This window comes from Suillus bovinus (assembly GCF_016758785.1).
Source record: "Suillus bovinus strain UH-Sbo-P2 chromosome Unknown EDB93scaffold_93, whole genome shotgun sequence".
In the NCBI taxonomy this organism is placed as follows: domain Eukaryota; kingdom Fungi; phylum Basidiomycota; class Agaricomycetes; order Boletales; family Suillaceae; genus Suillus; species Suillus bovinus.
The window spans coordinates 49,534-68,709 of NW_024542149.1; the positions used below are offsets into that span (position 1 = coordinate 49,534).

At 47.3% G+C, this 19,176-nt stretch overlaps 8 protein-coding genes across 8 annotated transcripts; 5 read left to right on the forward strand and 3 right to left on the reverse strand.

Moving 5' to 3' along the window:
* Positions 1–417: 417 nt before the first annotated feature.
* Positions 418–1,527, forward strand: EDB93DRAFT_1255444 (uncharacterized protein; the record flags this gene model as incomplete). Its single annotated transcript, XM_041453783.1, has 3 exons — positions 418–801; positions 1,028–1,304; positions 1,358–1,527. 3 exons carry the CDS (start codon positions 418–420, stop codon positions 1,525–1,527), a joined length of 831 nt encoding a protein of 276 aa, XP_041302514.1.
* A 45-nt stretch (positions 1,528–1,572) lies between these two features.
* EDB93DRAFT_1255445 (uncharacterized protein) lies at positions 1,573–2,441 on the forward strand (the record flags this gene model as incomplete). Its single annotated transcript, XM_041453784.1, has 4 exons — positions 1,573–1,610; positions 1,660–1,828; positions 1,886–2,222; positions 2,275–2,441. 4 exons carry the CDS (start codon positions 1,573–1,575, stop codon positions 2,439–2,441), a joined length of 711 nt encoding a protein of 236 aa, XP_041302515.1.
* Positions 2,442–3,061: 620 nt separating this feature from the next.
* On the forward strand, positions 3,062–5,124 carry EDB93DRAFT_934867 (uncharacterized protein). The gene is made up of 16 exons (XM_041458003.1): positions 3,062–3,114; positions 3,166–3,355; positions 3,412–3,484; positions 3,539–3,588; positions 3,638–3,681; positions 3,739–3,758; positions 3,810–3,862; positions 3,915–3,997; positions 4,050–4,139; positions 4,188–4,330; positions 4,391–4,415; positions 4,468–4,497; positions 4,549–4,561; positions 4,614–4,664; positions 4,714–4,776; positions 4,830–5,124. Exons 2-16 carry the CDS (start codon positions 3,270–3,272, stop codon positions 4,861–4,863), a joined length of 858 nt encoding a protein of 285 aa, XP_041302516.1. The 5' UTR covers positions 3,062–3,114; positions 3,166–3,269; the 3' UTR covers positions 4,864–5,124.
* Positions 5,125–5,779: 655 nt separating this feature from the next.
* Positions 5,780–7,751, reverse strand: EDB93DRAFT_1177816 (uncharacterized protein). Its single transcript, XM_041450572.1, has 3 exons — positions 7,418–7,751; positions 7,230–7,367; positions 5,780–7,169 (listed from the first exon to the last, which is right to left on the reverse strand). Exons 1-3 carry the CDS (start codon positions 7,451–7,453, stop codon positions 6,075–6,077), a joined length of 1,269 nt encoding a protein of 422 aa, XP_041302517.1. The 5' UTR covers positions 7,454–7,751; the 3' UTR covers positions 5,780–6,074.
* Positions 7,752–9,990: 2,239 nt separating this feature from the next.
* Positions 9,991–11,742, reverse strand: EDB93DRAFT_935106 (Alpha/beta hydrolase fold-1). The gene is made up of 7 exons (XM_041458005.1): positions 11,322–11,742; positions 11,102–11,263; positions 10,952–11,054; positions 10,651–10,900; positions 10,401–10,594; positions 10,255–10,342; positions 9,991–10,204 (listed from the first exon to the last, which is right to left on the reverse strand). The coding sequence occupies exons 1-7, from the start codon at positions 11,473–11,475 to the stop codon at positions 10,106–10,108; spliced, it is 1,050 nt and encodes a 349-aa protein (XP_041302518.1). The 5' UTR covers positions 11,476–11,742; the 3' UTR covers positions 9,991–10,105.
* A 1,090-nt stretch (positions 11,743–12,832) lies between these two features.
* EDB93DRAFT_935104 (uncharacterized protein) lies at positions 12,833–15,322 on the reverse strand. The gene is made up of 7 exons (XM_041458004.1): positions 14,523–15,322; positions 14,376–14,471; positions 14,127–14,324; positions 13,936–14,071; positions 13,806–13,883; positions 13,343–13,748; positions 12,833–13,286 (listed from the first exon to the last, which is right to left on the reverse strand). Exons 1-7 carry the CDS (start codon positions 15,033–15,035, stop codon positions 13,268–13,270), a joined length of 1,446 nt encoding a protein of 481 aa, XP_041302519.1. The 5' UTR covers positions 15,036–15,322; the 3' UTR covers positions 12,833–13,267.
* Positions 15,323–16,023: 701 nt separating this feature from the next.
* Positions 16,024–16,454, forward strand: EDB93DRAFT_1177886 (uncharacterized protein). The gene is made up of 2 exons (XM_041450573.1): positions 16,024–16,087; positions 16,141–16,454. The coding sequence occupies exon 2, from the start codon at positions 16,155–16,157 to the stop codon at positions 16,413–16,415; it is 261 nt and encodes an 86-aa protein (XP_041302520.1). The 5' UTR covers positions 16,024–16,087; positions 16,141–16,154; the 3' UTR covers positions 16,416–16,454.
* Positions 16,455–16,603: 149 nt separating this feature from the next.
* EDB93DRAFT_1108068 (uncharacterized protein) lies at positions 16,604–18,563 on the forward strand (the record flags this gene model as incomplete). The annotated part of the gene is made up of 5 exons (XM_041447798.1): positions 16,604–16,811; positions 16,916–16,968; positions 17,238–17,326; positions 17,499–18,139; positions 18,433–18,563. The coding sequence occupies 5 exons, from the start codon at positions 16,604–16,606 to the stop codon at positions 18,561–18,563; spliced, it is 1,122 nt and encodes a 373-aa protein (XP_041302521.1).
* Positions 18,564–19,176: the final 613 nt, after the last annotated feature.

Sequence of the window (19,176 nt, forward strand, 5' to 3'; positions counted from 1 at the left end):
GCAATTATGCCTTTCAGCCTGGAGATTTAGTCTTAGTCCTCAACAAACGAATTGAGGCTGCGTCCAACGCAAAATGCAAACCTAGGTACTTCGGACCTATGATCGTCATCTCACGCTCGCAAGGAGGATCCTATCGTCTCGCCGAAGTGGACGGCAGCATATCAAAACTCAAGTTCGCTGCTTTTCATCTCATCCCATATCACCCTCGCTCCCCCTTGTCCATCGAAGTCACGCAGTTTATCGACCCTCAAGCACTCGCCGGCAATGACGACGAACAGACTTAGATGTGTTGCCTCATTTTATTTTTTCTATTTCTATCCTATTTTTTCTATCTTACTATGCATTACATCATTTAGTTTTATTGTTGGTAGATCGACCGAGGACGGTCGATATTCGAAGTTGGGAGGGGATGTAAGGATGCCATATCCTCTGCGCCCCGACCACTGCTTCACAGAAAGACTTACGGACCTTGTGTCCCGTCAGCCACGTGACTCGAAGGATGCGAAGAAACGTCACGCTTCGCATCCGAGTCACGCGGACACAATCCTCTTTCTTACTCTCATTAGCTCATTGTCGTCAACATCCCGCTCGGTCTTTCATCCATCGTTATACGATACCCTTACCATTACCAACTTGTGGACCCTTTTTTCTCTCGTTATATCTTCATATTTCCACCTCGCCGTACCCAGAGCAGTCAAACGAGCTACGAAACTCTCGTCACTCCTGCGCAAACCTTCTTGCTTACGAGCAACATTCATTCAATATTCTCGTACTCTCTTTCGCATTCCTTATTTCGACTCTGTCAGGATCGCCGCCACTCACTCTCCGTCTCTCCCTTTTCGGTTTACGCATACCGAGGACCCTTATCGCCTCATACCTTAAAAAGCACTCATGTACTTTGCCTCAGAATGATAACTTGTCGTCCCCCCATTGATTCAGGCAGTCGTTCGCTATAATACTCTAACCTCTCGTCCTTATAGAAAGATCCTACCATCACTAACATATCCTTTTCATCTCACACCCAAAGCACACATTCCCCTCAGAGCTCGAACCAGCCTTACACGAGCCAGAGCTTGTCCTCCAGCGTAAGGTCAATCGCCTTCGAAGGAGGCGCTTTTGGGCTGCGGGAGTTAATGACATTTTCGCTGTCGATCAACACGACAAGTGGCTAAGGTATGGTCTCGGCCTCCATACAGGCATCGAACCGTTCTCCGGTAGGATTATGTGGATGTGGGTATGGCACTCAAACCGGAACCCACAGCTGATCCTCAGCTATTATCTCGACACACTCGACACACTCGGGCGTAAGTACTCCCCCTGCTTTGTTCTTCACTGACATTAATCTACTTGCTGCTAGATATGCCCATGGTGACGCAAAGCGACCCAGGGTCGGAAAATTTCGGCATTGCTAATGCACACACAACGCTCCGCCAATGGCACGATCCCGCGCTACAGGGCACTTTGCAACATCGCTGGATGCGACATAAGAAGAACGTCATGCCCGAAATAACGTGGTCTCAAATGTGACGCCGGTTCACACCAGGATTCGAGTCACTGTTGGACCACGGAGTCATGTCAGGTTGGTACGACAGCAACAATATTCTTCAAATGTATGTATCTGATTCGTTCATCTCACTCCGAGTCTGATAATTGCTTTAGGATGGTGTTTCGATGGGTTTTTATACCTTGGTTGCAGCGGGAATTGGACGCATACCAGGACCGAGCCAATAACACCCGAAAAAGGCGAGACCGCAACAAAATTCTCCCCCATGGCGTACCAAACCTTGTCTACAATTCACCCGAGGATTTTGGTGCCTTGAACTTTAAAGTAGGCAACACCACGTCTGCTCGTTTTGTTTGTTCTTACTGTTTTTTTTTTTCACAGATCACAGTTGAACGCGAGGCATTAGATCACGTACGGGATCTCTACATCAATCCTTCTCACGTGGTATTTGACCTCGTTCCACAACCGCTCGGGACGCTCATACAGCGCTGCTATGAGGAACTTGGGTGCCCATCAGTCACAAGGCAGTCTGCTTGGGACATGTATCAGGGTTTGCTCGACGTGCTGCAGGTTCATGAAGAGATACCATCTGCAATATCTGTATTTGAAGATGTCGAGGAAGATCTCCCGCTGTTGGAGAACCAGCAGGACCTACCCTATCGCGAGGAAAACAACGGTACCTACTATATGGGTGGGGTGGGTGGTGGGCTCGGGCTCGGTATGTCATCTGCTCATGGCTATGTTGAGCACAGGGGAGCTGACATTTGCAGGTGACGGACATTTGCATCAGCTAGATAAAATTGCGCGGGAAGACGAGCCTGAAACTACGACTACTATTGATGAAAACATCGTCGGACTAGATCACGATGGTCTAGTCATATGGGAGTTTTCCGATGACTCCAACGACAGTGACGCAGGTGTGGTAGATGAATGGTGACTTACTTTTGTTGATATTCTTTGTTTTCTCGGACACTCGTGCTCTAGCCAGTAAGCTTGGTGTAGCAGTACGAACAGCAATTTTTTGATATACATTGGTTCAATATACGTGGTACATAATATTATTTCTTATCCACGTTGGCGGTATTCGTGGTCCTGCAGAAGCGTTGCCTGTATATGGAAATTTTTTATGAGGTAAGCGAGCACGAGTGTCCGGGCTTCCATAGTGCCGTAGGTTTACTAAGTGCCAGTGAGCCCTGTGAGGGTCAGCTAACGGTGAACGTAAAGAATAACAGAACAAGGCGGGAATATATTTAACAAACGTAGGCCCATCCATACCAGAACGTCAGGCTATGTAATACTGACCGGTAACCGGGAGTCCCACCCTGAAACATTTAGTTCACACACTGTCACCACTGCAAACCGTGTTCTCACCGGCTGGCGTACTGAGTTCTCATGTGTACTAATCATAAGTACCCGTCGCCCGACTCTTCATGAAGATTGTTTTGCCATAGTACGTTTCAATTCAGAAACATCAGAAACACTAATTACATCTTCCGCTCTCACCACTTCTTTACTGGTAGATTATTTTTTCCCAAATCGTCAACGCGCAGTTGCAGGGACACACCGCCTATTAGGTTGTCCCATAGGAATCAAACTGGGTTATGTCACTAGTAGCTTTCGTTTAATTTTACTCATCCTCCCTTCATCTCATCTGGAACCAGTTCCCTTATCTCTTCTCTCCGAGACAAAGCGACGGCCAAGTAACTAGTAGCGATTCACAGAATTCCGTTGCCAAGACCAAGTAGAACCCAAACACAGCAGGCGAATGGTGAACTGGACGGATCCCAACGTCATGCTGAAATGCAGCACTATTGTAGAACACACTAATTTCGTATGTCTTGGTCTATACGCGTAGGTATTGTTACTTCTCATGTTCAAGAGCACCTACTGACGGCTATGACCTGCAGGTGGGAGTATGCAAGATCGTGGCAAATTGAACTTGCCTTGGTATGCAGACGCATACCACCTAGATGGCCTCTGGTAAGTAACAGTTCGTATGCTTGTGTATTGTCACAGAAGTTCCAATCCTATCAGCTGCCATACATCATCGGTCGTATCCTTCTTCTGTTGTCCATGATTATGATGTGCGTATCTTATTCATCGACTGTTGCAGCAGACTCTCATGAACATTAGTTGCTGGCTCAGCAGTCCGACCTCCGCGAGCGTGAATTGCCACAGTGAATACTTCGTTAAATTTTAATCTACTAGACGTGTGCTCACGTTCATCATGACAGGCGCTTTTTTGGCTTTTACTGTGAGTGTGCTATGATGTATCGCCGATTCATCATCTTAATTGTTGTGAAAGTTTGCAGCAAATTCATCCATTGGTTGTTCTTCTCTTAATTTGATGTTGCGACCGTGAGTTTCAGTGAAATTTTTGATTGTTGAAGCCCTTCCTCAACATACACAGATTCATAATCTGGAGACCGTTCAAATTTATCCGTATATTTCTGGTATTAGCCACGATTGGCCACTGGATCGTCCTATTACGGGGTGAGTTGTATAAAGCAATACTGTAATTCAATCCTTAACGCCGCCATCACAGTAATGGTTGCATTCTCCGTCATGAAAATGAATGGCAGTTGTGGTTTCATGGTCATTGATCATGATAATATGACCACTATATTTGTCTACAGTGCGTTCCAGAGGCGTTGTTCCATTCCATCCCTGACGCCTTGCACAGCGATGGGTTATGATATACTGGCGCTTGTTTTGACTATAATCGGCCTCCGAAATATACCATCGTCTAATACAATGTGGGCAATGTTGCGTAAACAGGGGATAAAATATGTCTTGATCACCTGCTTTGCAAATATCATACCAGCCGTACGTGCTACTGAGCAGAATCCAAGATCCATCTGATTCAGTTTCGTGTCTCACCCAAAGGTTGTGGCTTCATTAAATCTGAATAGTAAGTGATGTTCTGTCATTTTTATAACATTTTGAAATTTATAGCACACTAGCTGCTATGAACGTTGTATTTGCGATGCCAGGTAAGTCGTTGCAGAGGCCTTTCAATCACTAGCTGATCATCGTCATCCCAGCATCTGCCATCAGGTCTGGATCTACATATGTTATCATGCTCGCCGTTTATTCAGCTACTTTATAGCACTATCGCATCCAGTCGAATAATTGTCGCTTTCCTAGACCTACAGTTGAGGTACGAGTGTCAAAATGATTGTTTTCAATCATATTCTCAACATTTCCAGCTCCTGCGTGGAAGAGATAAATAGTAGAGATGTGCCACTTACCACCGTGGTGACACTGCCCACGTAAGTTCTTGCTTTGAATTTTACCTTGATTGAATGATGGACATGGCACGCAGCACATCCTCTGTGGATATCCCAGACCTCGTATGATGTTTAGGACACAATCGGTCCATCAGTTTCTGATGACAAACTTGGGGAAGCGGTTCCTTGACAGTAGGGTATTACGGCCTTCACAGAACTGGCCACCCATAGACTGGGTTTTGGGACAGTAAAGAAGGCATCAGTAGACTTCGCCTCTTCCTCGTGCACTAGACTCCATTCTCTTGCTTACTTGACGATTTTGTCAAAGTAGGGAACTCGCAAATAAATTCTTCAACTTGTTTGGGGACGCCGCGGCCTTCTCGCGAACTACTGACATTTGTGAGCGTATCCCCCACCAACAGGATGCGAGGTGTGGGTACAGCAAGCAGCTTGCATCTGGATACCGCATGGCTGACCTATTGTGTGATCTCTCTGGTTCACAATTCGTCCCGGGTGCGACTCAGGCTAATGGGGGTTGATTCAGTTTCCATGGCTCAGTCAACACGTTCACTTCGCATCATCAACGATCGCCTCGCCCTAGGTTTAGGCCGCAGCTGGTTCCTGGATTGTGTGATCGGCAATACGTTCCGAGTCGTTCGAGTCCCTGAAGTACCTACTTATAATCAGCACGTAATCACGTCAGATCCCATTTGAACACCGTGTCAACTTGAATCTGGGAGCCTGAACTTCATGGGAGCCTGGGAAACGACGTGTGTTGGATTATATACGCTAAGAGTATCATGATCTATCTCGAGACGTTGGACGGCGAAACCTCAAGCGAGAATAACACATGCCCACTGGCACGTTCGCCGAAGCCAAGTTCGTCAGGTGCCGCATGCACTGGTTCCGACTATGAAGCTTTGAAGTCCTGAGCAATCTCAGTGGCTAGCTTTCGAGGTACCTCGGGATGATAGTTTCACTACGTAGTCGAAATGTTACCCTGCTCAGGTTATGCCTCCGAGTCTTGGAATTCAGGTTCATCAGTAGGGTAGATTGTGCTACAGAGTACTCCAGCAAATTATGTTTCCCCCATGTTGGCTGATATCGGGCAAAGATATTCCATAGGGTATAATCAATGCTTTTTAGCCAGCAGAACTGGTCTCTAACTACAGTTGAACGCAACATACAGTTAAACTACAACTCACCCAAACATTGTTGGTACCGAACCCAAAAGTACTACAAACTCCGCATCAGATGAAAAACCAGCGGAACACAAGCAACCCGTGTATATGCAACAAATAAAGATAAAAATAAAGATAAAGGGTATAACTACCATGGGATCACACCCTATTTGCCGTGAACTCCACTTCCCGAGCCATTTCGTTCAGAAGGAATGGAATATCGTCTTCGGCTATGCCACATTCCTGCAAGACTATCGTCCAGTTATGTTGCTCGTATCCTCGGTCTTGCTCGAGGCACTGCTTTACCTCACGGCGAACAACATGAGAAGCATTGCACAGCCGCAGAGCATTGTCTAGCTGAAAACTGAAATTATGGTTATGACTGGTAGACCGTTCGCGAAGTATAGGCGAATCGCGATAGGGAGCGGGAAAGTCGGCCCCTGAGTGTTCAGATGCGTTATAAGAACCTTCCCGGCTGGGTAAAAACATGCTAGGAATGTCCGTCTCCGAAGGGCAATGTTCCATGATGACAAGCGGTTGATGGGGTAGATCTTTTCCCGTCTGTGGTGGATGACTGATTTCGCCTCGAGTGATCGTAGATGATTGTAAAGAGAATTCAGGATAGAACATCACAGGTGTACGAGGTCTTGGATGACTAGAATGCGAACTAGAAGAGCTCTTGGAGTCAGACGAAAAGGGTCGATTATTGGCCGGCGGAGGCAAGTTAAATTGCGGAATATGCGAATCATGGCCGTCAGTTGCATCTAGTGGAAGATCGGGGAGGGGGGACGTCGGGGGTGGAGTAATGAATGCAGTTCGGAGTTTTCTTGCAGAATGAGATGGTGATGATATCGACGATGATGGGAGAGTAGAGGAGCGAGAGCGACCGGAACTTGTTTGAAAAACATACGGTGACAGTACGGGCAACCTTCCTGGGGCATTGGTGGGTGGCAGCGAATGTGTCCTCAACGAAGTCTTGTACAAAGCCTCCTCGGGTTGTATCCAATCCTCCTCTATTATGGAGGGGCCTCCATGTTGAATGGACGAATAAGACGATTGTACCCAGCTTTTTGGGGAGGAGGGACCAGGACTTGGAGTTGCAAGGTCTTGCAGGAGCGAAACGCTCTGACGACTGTCAAGGCGAGCCGAATCACGGCGGACAAAGTCGGGTAGGGGTACATCGGGTGATCGTGGAAGGCAGGTAGTTGCTCTAGCATCTCGGAAAGCGGTGTGCAAAGTGATGTCATTGATGAACTACGTGCAGGAAGTTATGTTAACAGAGGGCGGCGATGAGGAAATCTCAAGGCCACCAACTTTCAATTCCAGTTGCCGCAATTTTTTCAAAATGTGTTCTGTCGGTCTTCCTTTCTCTTGCTTTCGTGCTATGTACCTTGTAAGAGCTTGCCTAGCCTTGTCAGTGTCAGTCCCGCAGTTGGCAAGCACAGTGATGACCTGACGTAGTTATTATGTACGAGTATGAACACGGGGACAGGATAACTCACCTCCATTTGGGAATCACCGTTGAAGATAGTGCTCATGTCACTACGGTAGTGCTTCTGCTAGTATTAGCCGGTTTTGATGGAAGTGGATGGTATGATGATAGTGGGGAGGAAAGTGTGCCAGTGTTTGGATTGCCTATAGTATGCATCAACCGTTTATGAGCGATTTGAAACCTTACCGCAGTTTGCCAGATAACCCACCAGGCGGTATGCCAGGACCCACCAAACGCCGTACCAATACTAAATTACATCGACGCACGTTTGCCGATGCAGAAATCAACATCTCTTGTTTTGAAAATGGTCGTCGCGGAGCTCATACACCTTGAGTACCTGCTCCTGTGCACGTGGCGGGTCATCAAGCCTCTTGTACGCGGACCTTGAACCTTTTTCCTAATTTGGCTACCTCCAAAAGTTTACTGGAAGACACTCTGCGAACAACTTGATCATGAGGCTAGAACCGTGTCTCCCATGTGAAGGCTTAATCAACGCAGTGGTCTGCATTCGAGCAGATGGCCGTCAATATTGACAACGACTCGGACATCTTGGAATCGAGCAGCCCTTGAATCATCATCAATGAAACTGGCTTGAAGGTTCAACGTTCAACGTTCATGACCTTTATCCAAGCATTTACAGCACGTTCGTCTGTATTTGCTGCACGTCTAATAATAATGTTGGGTTTCAGGCCTCAACTCAAGGGTTACTTATCAGCTGTCAGCACAGTGCTACGGAATCTTCGGAAGTGTCCCGGCTGCCACTGTAAGCGCGCAGGACAAGGACTACGTTCTCGTCAGAGGACCTTGGAACTACAAATTAAGGCACTTACACGGGTTATAAATTCGCGACCGAAACCTTTGGTTCGGCACCACGCGTCCAGCTGAGCGGTTGCGCGGCTCGTTTCCTTCACTCGTTTCTTTTCTCTCCACCACGAGATCGAGTTCGTCGTTCACTACACTCCTCACTCACTCGAACTGGACATTCCGGAAGGCTACATTTCCCAGCACCTGAACATATCATGATGCACCCTGTGACTGAAATCCCAGCTGGTAAAATATATTCCACCGTATCCGGATCTTCAGCTTGGCGGAACTTGAACATGACAACTTGACAGAACGTTATGGTGCCCCTGAACTCATTGTCACTTGCCCTTGGATCCACTGTAGTTGACGACGGGAACGGAGTAGGGTCACGGTCAGGACTGATGAAACCCGTTTTTCCAGAGACTACAGGGCCTGTGATGCACATCAATTCAGCACAGAACTACGTAAATATGATGTCTACATACTGATGATCAGTCAGACGATTGTCAATTCCCACAGAGCTCCATAATGGGCCCGGCATGAAAATAGAGAACGTTGGAGTGACCCCTCACGTAACCTGGAATTATTTTGAAACCCATGGGCAGAATGGCAGAAATCGGTAAAATTGTTTCGAATGTTTGTCATGATTGTGTTATGGGTGAGGGAGTTTCCGCTGACAGGCGATTGAGCAACTGAATGAGAACGAGCAAGGAATGAGTGACTGTATCATAGTGGTCCATCCGCACTGAGTAATTACCGGGATCGCATGTCAAGACTGTAAAAATTGTGCGTGCACGTGATTCTAAGAACTTAATTATAATATATAAGCCAGTGGCAAAGTTGACAATGTCGTTCCTTGAATCTGCGGCCGTCTATCCTCTTGATCTGCTACATTTTTATGTGTTTGAAACTGACATCGCTGCCCAAGAATAAATCAAGGGAAGAAATGGCAGCATCTCATACCACCTACTATGCAGGCATAAAATACGTCGACATGAATTTGACCAATCAAATACAAGTACTACGCATGTCGACTCACCCAAGTGTACTGCATCACACCGAATCATCGTGAGTCGCGAGTCATCTACCCTGTCAATCATATTCAGCGAATTATCAGAACAAAGAACAATACGCTCAGGCTTACGTTAAAGAAATCGCTATGGTACTTCCAGTCAGATAGACAGACAAGTCTGACGTTTCTTGTCCTCTACATGCTCAGCAACAGCAGCCAACACTAGAGAAATTTCTACGGGAGTGACTCCGCGAGAAGTGGCAGTGTTCCGGTACCTGGGTCGCCTACAACCCTCCTTCAGCCCCGGCAAGTTCTGAGCCAGTAACATCCACAAGCCTTCCGACGAATTCCCCCTTGATGTGAGCGAGGGTCTGGTCAAACGACGACCCTGATTCTGCGCCTCCGTTTGTTTTGATGATACCCTCGATCAGTTCGGGAGAAATGGGAATTATCCCGCGAACTATGAATACAGAGGGCAACGGATATCTAATAAAGGAAGATAACAAGCAAACAAAGCCTCTTTGGGTGCAGTACTCATCTCAGCGCGTGAACGACAGAGGTGCAACACAACAGAATCAGCAAAGGTGCGTCTCCTTTGGCTGAAAAGGTCGGCGAACCGCCTCGGGCAAATCAAAAAGGAATGTGGAATCATGGTCTTTGGGAAGGAAAATACGCGGGATCATCGCTGACCACGTGGGTGACATACAGTGCCTAGTAGTAGTATCGACCGTCATCTGAGAAAACTGAGGATATCCGGTACTAGACCATACATACGATAGATATACACAACGAAGTCCTATAGTGTACGTAGTGTCCATCATCGGGCCCCGCCCCACAGGACGATAAACAGACATTCAAAAAAAATGGGTATTTTATTAACGATCACAGTCTATGTAGGAGATGCGAGGTCAAATTCTTCATGATTAAATTCAGGCCGATAGATACTGCTCCTGCAAGTGCTTCGGGAGTTTGTTGAAGAATCTATTCATATATGAAATCGAAAGCTCAGCCATCAAAATCCGATAGCTTACATTATGGCCAGCTCCGGGGACCCTTTTCACAGACGCTGGACATCTTCCCTGGGAGACGTCTGTCATGCAGTCATGGAAATAAGATGGACTGGTAGAAGGGAGAAAATCAGGAGAAGCTGAAATCTGAAACCACTGATACTGCTTACACGTAATCATGAATGGTTCCGAACACAATATGTACAGGAACCACGCGGCAAATGCGGGTATACTGGTCGGTAGCTTCAAAATGGCTTTCGGTGTCCTGATAAGCAAGAGCTTCATGATGCAAGTCACATTTAAAAGCGACTTTCATTTCCTTTTCGCTCCCATCTTGTATACTGACTGAATAAAACCCGTGTTGCTAGATACGACCGGCTGCTTGATGATTCAAAATTCGTAGATAACATGACCACTCACTTTGAAAACATCAAATACCTCCTGATCGAATTCTGCCCAAGGCTTCCGTTTTCGACAATATTTGGCTGCCTCCTCCAAAGTATCAAACACATTACGTCGACGGAGAGTGGCACTCATGCTTTTTCTTACTAATGCTTCTCTTTCCATCAGGTGAGACATCCACAATTCGCGCGTAAGCATCGAAGGTTCAAGGAGAAACACTGCAACAAATGGTTGATTACACATGGGAAATGCACGTGTGGAGAGTATTCTAATGTTGAGGTCAGCTTCTACGAAAAATGCGGGAAACAGGGTGGCTGACATCGCGCTGGAACCCGCAGAGTGCCCAAATCCAACTAATCTATGGTCACTGAGAAACGGTGATTTTATAAAGGACGCAATCGCCGCTGCCCATTCCGCTATAGCTGGTGTAGGTGTGAGGAGAGTGACAAGGATTCCGTTATGGACTCACAAACGTCCCCCGGCGAGCGGCGCTCGAGTGCAGCCTTGTTGATTACAGCGGCGTCCCCGTGGTTCAACCAGTCGAAACACCAGGCCTCACGTATACAACTTGGCTGCTGTAAATTATGGTGGGAGAACAGATACCGGAGCATCGGTTCCCAGTGCTCCTTGTCTACAAAATCTACGACAGTCAGCCGCACATTTACTTCAGAAAACACCAGCATACTGACGCGCACCAACTCCATGCGCAAATAGAATTGTCAGTCCTTTGGAGTCTGAGAAGGGGGTATAGTATCGTTTAGCGGTCATCTTCAGTCCAGGCGAACCATGACGTGGAGGTGTATCCAACACAAACAACTCAGATCTGAGTTGTAGAGAGGACATAGACGATGATAGATAAGAGGAAAAATGCAGCCCCCATCACTTGCATGTTAGATATTGAAATTCATAGACTGTTACCATCACCAAAAGTGACAAAAAAATTACCGCCATTGGCAGAACACTAGGCCAAAATCAGGTTCCTCCCGTACCTTATCAAAGGGGTGGTCTCCGAGTGCGGTAGTGGTTAGTTGACCGGCAACATACCCAAACTTTATCCCCCGACCTCTGGCACGAAACATTTGTAAACAAAGGTCAGCCACCAGCGGAGACGCCGAAACTTTGCAAGTCCTAAAGTTGTCCTAAAGGCCTAAACCTTCGAGTCGTCATCCTTGAGCATTTGTAAGTCTTAAACCTTGCCCAAACCTCTTGATAAATCCTAAGCGTTGCCAGTCGAAGCAAGTACTCATAAGTATCTCAATCCCATAGGCCTAAATCTTTGTGATAAGCCCTTGTCACCAAGATGAGCCCGAGTTTTTCAGGCGAAAACCCACTACTGCCATGACAGAAATGATTTTCGTGCTAACAGAAACTCATTTCAGTAATGGCCATCTAACGTCCATTTGGGACCCACCAGGAATCATTGGGTCACCTTAAGTTACCCATTCATCAAGTTGAAGTCTTTGATAGATTATTTGCAGAACAACGTGCGTAGTACTCACCGCTAAAGCGTTTGAACAATCGTCGATCAACACTAAGTGAATTCCAAGTATATCGTGTATATCCAGAGTTTTTAATGAGAATGTGTCAAACAGGAGCGATGAGCATGATCGGAGTAACACAAACATACAGTAGCAGCAAGCTCCTCTGACAATTTTGAATGGACGATGATTCAGTTTTGAAGGAAGTGACCTCTGTTTTCTATTCACTCGCATCCCGTTTGCGCTTCTTGGTCTTCCTAGTGTCGACCCGAGAACTCGATGCTACCGTAGTGTGAGCTCCATTGCCACTTGCTGCCACAGCTCTCGCGGCGCTATCTGGCACCTGTGGAACAAAACCAGGCAAGTCATCTGCAGAACGCGCGTGCGTTATCCAGAGTTCCGGGTCAGAAAAATCGATCGCCCTGCCACGCGAGGGACCGGCGGCAGCGGTTGCTGTGGTGGAAGGATAGTGACGAGGGTAGTATGTCCCAGTAGAAGTACGGCCAAAAATAGTACTATTCGTGGTGGCGTTTGCATTGCTCTCTGCAGTGGCGATCTGGTTCGTATTATATTGAAAATAGTATGCATGTGAAAAAGCAGCGACTACTACCTTGTCATCAGCACCGCCCGATTTATTCCTAGATCTGGGAACACTTTCAGTGGGGACGCGTGCTTCCGTGGACGTAGCGGTAGTTGAGATTGAGATTGCCGTATGCGAGGACGTAGTACTAGCACTAGCAGATCTATCCGAAGGGTCGCACCTTACATCAGTGGAGCCTATGGCTGCTGTTGACGCACTTGCAGGTGGAACTACTGTCGATGCAGAGGCAACAGGGCGCGGGCGGGCGGGTATGACGATAGTGATGGGAGCCGATGCGCCACCACTCTGACCCTGACAACGCCCTCGACTGTTGTCTCTATTACCCCTTGTACCCCTAGCACGCAAATAGAGACGACCGCCTCTAACAGGGGCTGCTTGTGCCTGTGCCGAGTCCTGAGCGCCAGTTGTTGCCTCCAACAGCGTTGCAGTGGTATTCGCACGTCCGGCAATGTCGAGTACTGGTGATACATGTCGCACGGACGCTAGCTTCACATTTGAGCTGATGATAGGACCAGTGATCGCTTGTTCCGAATTCCAATCAATTGAGATATTTGAGTTAGCTGTAGACCGAGATGCTGAGTGGGTGTTAGTGGGAGTTACGGGGATGCGAGAAGGCATCACTCTGCCGCACGTGGGACATTTGACACCTGTAAACACGACTGAATCTGCCTCCACTTTGCGTAAGATTCCATGAATCCCACTGAGAGGTGTATCATACAAGCTCCCATTGTTAGGCGTATGATAAATACTGGCAGAGGGTGTGTACACCACCACACCCGCTGTAGAAGGGTTGGGAGTTGTATCGTTCTTCAGTGTAACTTGAGAGACGGTCTTGTGCTTTTCACATCTCGAAGTCGTCGAATCCTGATCTTTCTTCGCTTGTTCTTTCTTCGCCTGATCTTTCTTACGCTGGCGAGCTCTGTTCTGCTTCTCACCTTCGTCTAGTGCTGCTGCCTGCGCTTGTTTGGAAACCTTGACTTGTCTGCCAAATCTTGTCGTCACAGAAAGGTCCACAGGAAGGTTCAATGGTGACCGAGCTGCAATGCAAGGTCATAAATCAGTATCCAACAACCAGTATCTCAGAAATGACTTACGCCGGTGTTGCTCAAGGGTATGGTGAATACGAGAACTGGACTCCACAGCAAAAGGCAATTGCTGACTCATCTCGAAGTCTGATGAAAAGAAGTCAGGCATGGGTTTAGAACACCAATCGAGCCATCCAACCATATCCAAACGCAAAGTCCTCAATATCCAGGCTAGAGGCTCCACGACCATGCATGTTTCCAACTGCTGCATCTGCGATACTATCAATAAGTTTGGTATGGGCTTCATAGAAAGTGTTCGTAATAATCGTCAAAAGCTAGAAGGGGCGATCATACTTAGAGCTCGAGGTATTTTTTGAAAGTGGCTCTTACCACAGGTATTTCGGTTCCCACATTTGACATCCCAAAACGCGCGCGAAAGTACTCTGTCGCCCATCTGTGCACGTCCGTGAAGTTCTCGATCAATTGAGGACCAAGCTGACGAGATGGATCAATAGTATGATTCTCGAGGTGGTTACGATTGGCAAGCAATTGCAAGGCCCCTTGGATAAATTGAGAAGGCTCGTTAAGCTATAGAACCGTCAGTGGGGTGTCTACATGACATGAACAGAAAAAACTTACCGATACATTAACCCTCTGACCGAGCGGCAGAGGAATTTGCCTGTTGGCATAATCCTGTAGGATAGGCCGAGTATGTGCAACCCATTCATCAGTTGACTAGAAGCCGAGTCGTGATATGCAACAATCAGATAGAGCGACACAGCTCACAGAAAAATCGGGTAATGGATACAATAGGCTCTCGTCGTCCAACGAACCAAGATCAGTTTGATGTTGATTAGAAAAGAATCGTTCTTCTATCAAAGCTTTTCCCTTGCCCTTTGCGGCAGCAGACAATCTCCCGTGCGCATTCTTTCTAGGTGGCGAAATAAATTCCTGAAGTGTGGGCTGCAACAGCGGTGGAAAAATGGTTGGCGGTATGCTTTGACTAGATGAGCCAATGCCACCAGGCGAGGGCTCACGTGGTGGGTCAGGAAGATCGGTGGAGTATACGTTGTCACACATGTCACCATATGGCATGAAAGCTGGTGTTGTGGCATCGGAAGAATCGTGAGAGTAGTATGGATCTGCGCCTGTGATGGGTGATACTGACATAGGATTGACGTCAGGCTGGCATTCCTCATCCTTACTGATCGAGAAATCTGGGGTTGCTCGTGATGAGGTAGATGACGCAAGATGATCTACGTTTGGGGCAGCGCGTTGGACACGGTTTCTTCTAACCATCTTGTGAGATTATTGATAATGAAAATGAGTGGTTCTGTCTGCTGAATGAAACTCATACTTATGAAAGGCCAAGTGCTGTGGAACATCAGCACGCAAACATGTTGTCTGTTTCAAAAACAAAGGTGCAAGACCTTGATTCGGCGTGAAAGAGAGCTTTAAACAAAGGGAAGAATATCATGTTACTGGATTGAAAAGGTTTGAACGGTGCCGCTATACAATGAATTTGCATTGTCTGTGATCGTGTAGACGCAGCCTGAGGACATAAATGAAGCGTGTGAACTTCATCAGTATATTCAGAATATTTTGATCTGATCATAGGATATCCGACCAGATGTCCTCCCCAAATCAGCCTCGAAATCCAGCTTTGAACTCCCCGTCGCATTTAGGATGGGATGAAGGAACCATGCGATAGGTGGGCATACACTTGAAACTGGGTACGTAGTCGTTGCAGCAGGACATCACTCGGCCTAGCGCTGACTCACCGTAGCGTGAATCGTCTCATACAGGACAACCCTGAATCACCGAGGTGGAGCGCCGCGTTTTAATGCTTGAGCATTTGCAGAGTCTGTAAAATAAATCTGGAGGGAGGTAGAGGCGGAGAGTGCACGTACAGGTGAGGCGGACATACTCTCCGAACCATTTGCCTTGCAACATGTATTTAGGATAAAGGAAGCACACGACAGATACGCATGCACGCACTTGGAACCGGGGATCCATACGTTACAACTAGCAAGCAATGGATAATCAGTACGTGCTATGTATTTAGCAAGATCGGAGCAAAATCCACGGGAACCTCAGCCCGAATTTCAACAGAGCTGCATGTCTTCTCATTATAAAACTTCTTCCGAGTATAGTTTCAGTGGTAACGAGAACAGGTATAAAATTAACGCGGCTGAGTTGAAAAGGTCTCAGACATTGAACGCCTCCTGTTGCGGTGAGTAGCCCTCTTGACACCATCATCGCATTTCATTGAACCGACATATAATAGCTCTTCCAAGACTTTGTCCGAGTCATAGCAACTTCACGCACATTGGGCAATCAGACTTTTGTCGGTGTGTGGTTTCCTCACATGGTCACATCGTAGGCTGATGCACAGTTATACCAGATACAATCCATACCATGAAGCTCGTTCAAATCGTTTATCTCACAATCCTTGCCACTTCCAGTACTACTATGTTTACCCCAGTGGCAGCGATGCCTCCGAGTCGTGAAGTAATATTCTGTGTATCATACGGCAAAACTAAGGAGGATTTACATTGCACACAAGGGAAATTTAAAATCGCTATGTGTGCCAATACTGCCAGAGGATGGATTTGGAGATGCTGTGTGCCGCCGCTTCATGTATCACCAGATAGTACCTCTTATCACTGTATGAAGTAGGAACAATGAATTTCAGCGGTTCGAGCACTGAGCCAATGAGCCTCAATGTGTGTGCAAGGCATATTATGTACGTGCTATAATTAGACCATCCAGGAGGCTGGGTCTGCGAGACTACATATGCTCTACATAATAATAGGGTCTAAGAGACCTTTATTGATACCGAGAAGTAATGCCTGAGGTGTTGAAAGATGATTCGAGTGGCGCGCGTCTTAGACCAGGAGTATCAAGGGACGTGGTGCATCATTCTCCTATTTTCTTCGCGATTAACATCAGGCTTCCTGGTTACGAAATACGGGTTTATTCACCTATACGACCTCTCTGTCTTCAAGGACCATCTCAATCATGGGGCTAGCTTCTTCAAGGATGGTTTTATCGATCTCATCACGGTGTTGCGATGTGAGTGGTAGGGGTGTCACGATCCTGATGTTGATGAACCTGACATGGTGCCGAGCGTGTCGAGTCCTTTCAAAGGGATTAATGATTCAAGCGGCGCATCTGAGACTACTGCCCTGATATTCCGGTAGGAGAAGTGAGAGACAAAAATGAGATGATGGTACGTGATCAAAGTTGCTATAGTAAATAAGCGCTCACTAGTGTCTTCCCTTCGTTAACTGATCAATAGATCAACTGCCCTAGTGATCCCACATCAAGCAGTCTATCTTAAATGTCACCAAGTTCGTAACATCTCCCGTGCGGTGCGGAGCGTTTGAATTTGTCAAGCATCTGTCACCTAGTACCGCTAGTCCGCGACACAGCCTAACTCGAAAGCCGTCCTCAACTCGAATTTCCTTCTATGGTCTGAATCCTATATCTTTATGCAAGTTAATCATTTGGTACCAATCACCGACTCTCATGATGGCAGTTCATAACGCTCACAACTGCGACTTTCACAGCCCAGGTTTCCTATGCATGTCAGTAACCGCCGGGACGGATAGCACAGCGTCACCTGAAAGGAGAGAATGCTATATATAAGGTCCGTTTTCTGCGCCTGCATTTGTCGTCGCGGTTTCCCCGTTTCCTCACCCAAGAACACCTTTAGCTTCTTTCGTCTTGTGTTATCACTTATACATTGTGTATTCATAGGGTGCAGGCCATCTTCTTCCAGGTCATCTGTATGCTAGCCACTACTATGACCTTCAGGATCTCGTTCTCCGACCTCCTTTTCTTTACTCGTAATGCGAGAAAAGCGCCTCTCATCCCAGAGGGTTTCGTCCTCGAAAAACCTCTGGAGCGCAAAGCTACGTCAATCCAGCTCAAGCCGGAGTCTCCAACATTCCCCTCAGCACTTCCCACCACTTCCCAATCACCAGTACCTTTGCCCGCATCTCCCACCCCAGAGACACCCTTGATGCCAGTCTTTTCGATAGGAAATCCAAGCACGGAAACTCTTGTGAACGTTGTTTCACAGCCCGGGTCCCCAACTCCAATTCTGCAACTCTACCCGCCTGCTAACGAAGCTGTACAGACGCGACGCATATCGTTCGCAGATTGTGCCACGCCCTCGCGCTCCGTGAAGCCTGTCAATGTTATTGACGTGGGCCAGGTCTCGTACAAGCCCTCCGCAGCCGCAGCGGAAACACATGAGCAAGCAAAAGCTTTCAGAGAGGACGTTCCCGACATGGAAAAGAAATCAAAGAGAAAAAGCATCATGCGGAGCACAAAGGCACACCGCTTCTCGGTTCCTGTCTTTTCATCGCTGACGCATCTCACGAATAAGCGGGCAAGTAAGCGGCCATAGACAGCTCAGTCCAGGGGCGAGGGGAAGAAGACCCGGTTGTTGCGATAGCCTGGGAAGTGAGTTCCGCAGAAAGGCGCACTGATGTGAGATATGGTTTGGCACCACGCATGTGTTTGATTGTATTCTATCTTATGATATCTGTAAACTACTAATTACGCGTATTTTCTATGACATGTTACCTTATGCATGACATGCAAGCTATGTCGAGACACTGTGATTCTATGGTACACGATGGACATAAGAGTGTTAATCTGATATCATACAGCTGCACTGGTATAGGTCTGCTGCGCATATCGGCAGCTGTTCTGGATTCGCTACTAATAATGGCAGCATATCCAGAGGCTGTAGGTACAATCAATAGGGGTGACAGGAGAAGGAGCGAGAGCGGAGACTTATGCAGGACAGCCTAGGATTCCGAATTGATGACTGCAAGAATGAGAGGTATCGCTCCTCCCGAACCTCGGGCCTCAGTGCGCGGTGCATCGCTGGAAAAGATAACGGAAATATAAACTCGGTTAATGACCGCAGAAAACAGATGGGGGCCAGCGCTAATCACAGGGGGCCTCACACGAGTGTGATCGAACGCATGAAAAAAATACCGGAAGCAGCAAGGAGCACAAAGCAATCAACGAGCATAAAACCTTCACTTTTCTTTCCAACAAGACGGGGGCGTCACAAGCTAAATAACATCAATAAGGACGACCACTCAATAACTCACTTTCTTGCAGTCCAAACAGTGCAATCGCATTAGCATTACACATAGATCGCCTGACCCAAAATATCGGAGAAAGGAGAGCAGTACATGATTGGTGCAACACCCAACGGAAAGGTTGAGCACGGTCGAGGTGAACTGAGTTCGACTGACAACTTCGGGACAGATAAGCTGAGGTCAAGCTGCCTGGGACTCGGCCAACTCGGCCCGTCTGGTGGCTGAACATAGACCTATCTTCGAGCTAAAATGATTGATTCTGAGACGGGGCCGCCGCATGTGAGAGATATTTGTATACAAGGTGTCCTCGGGTT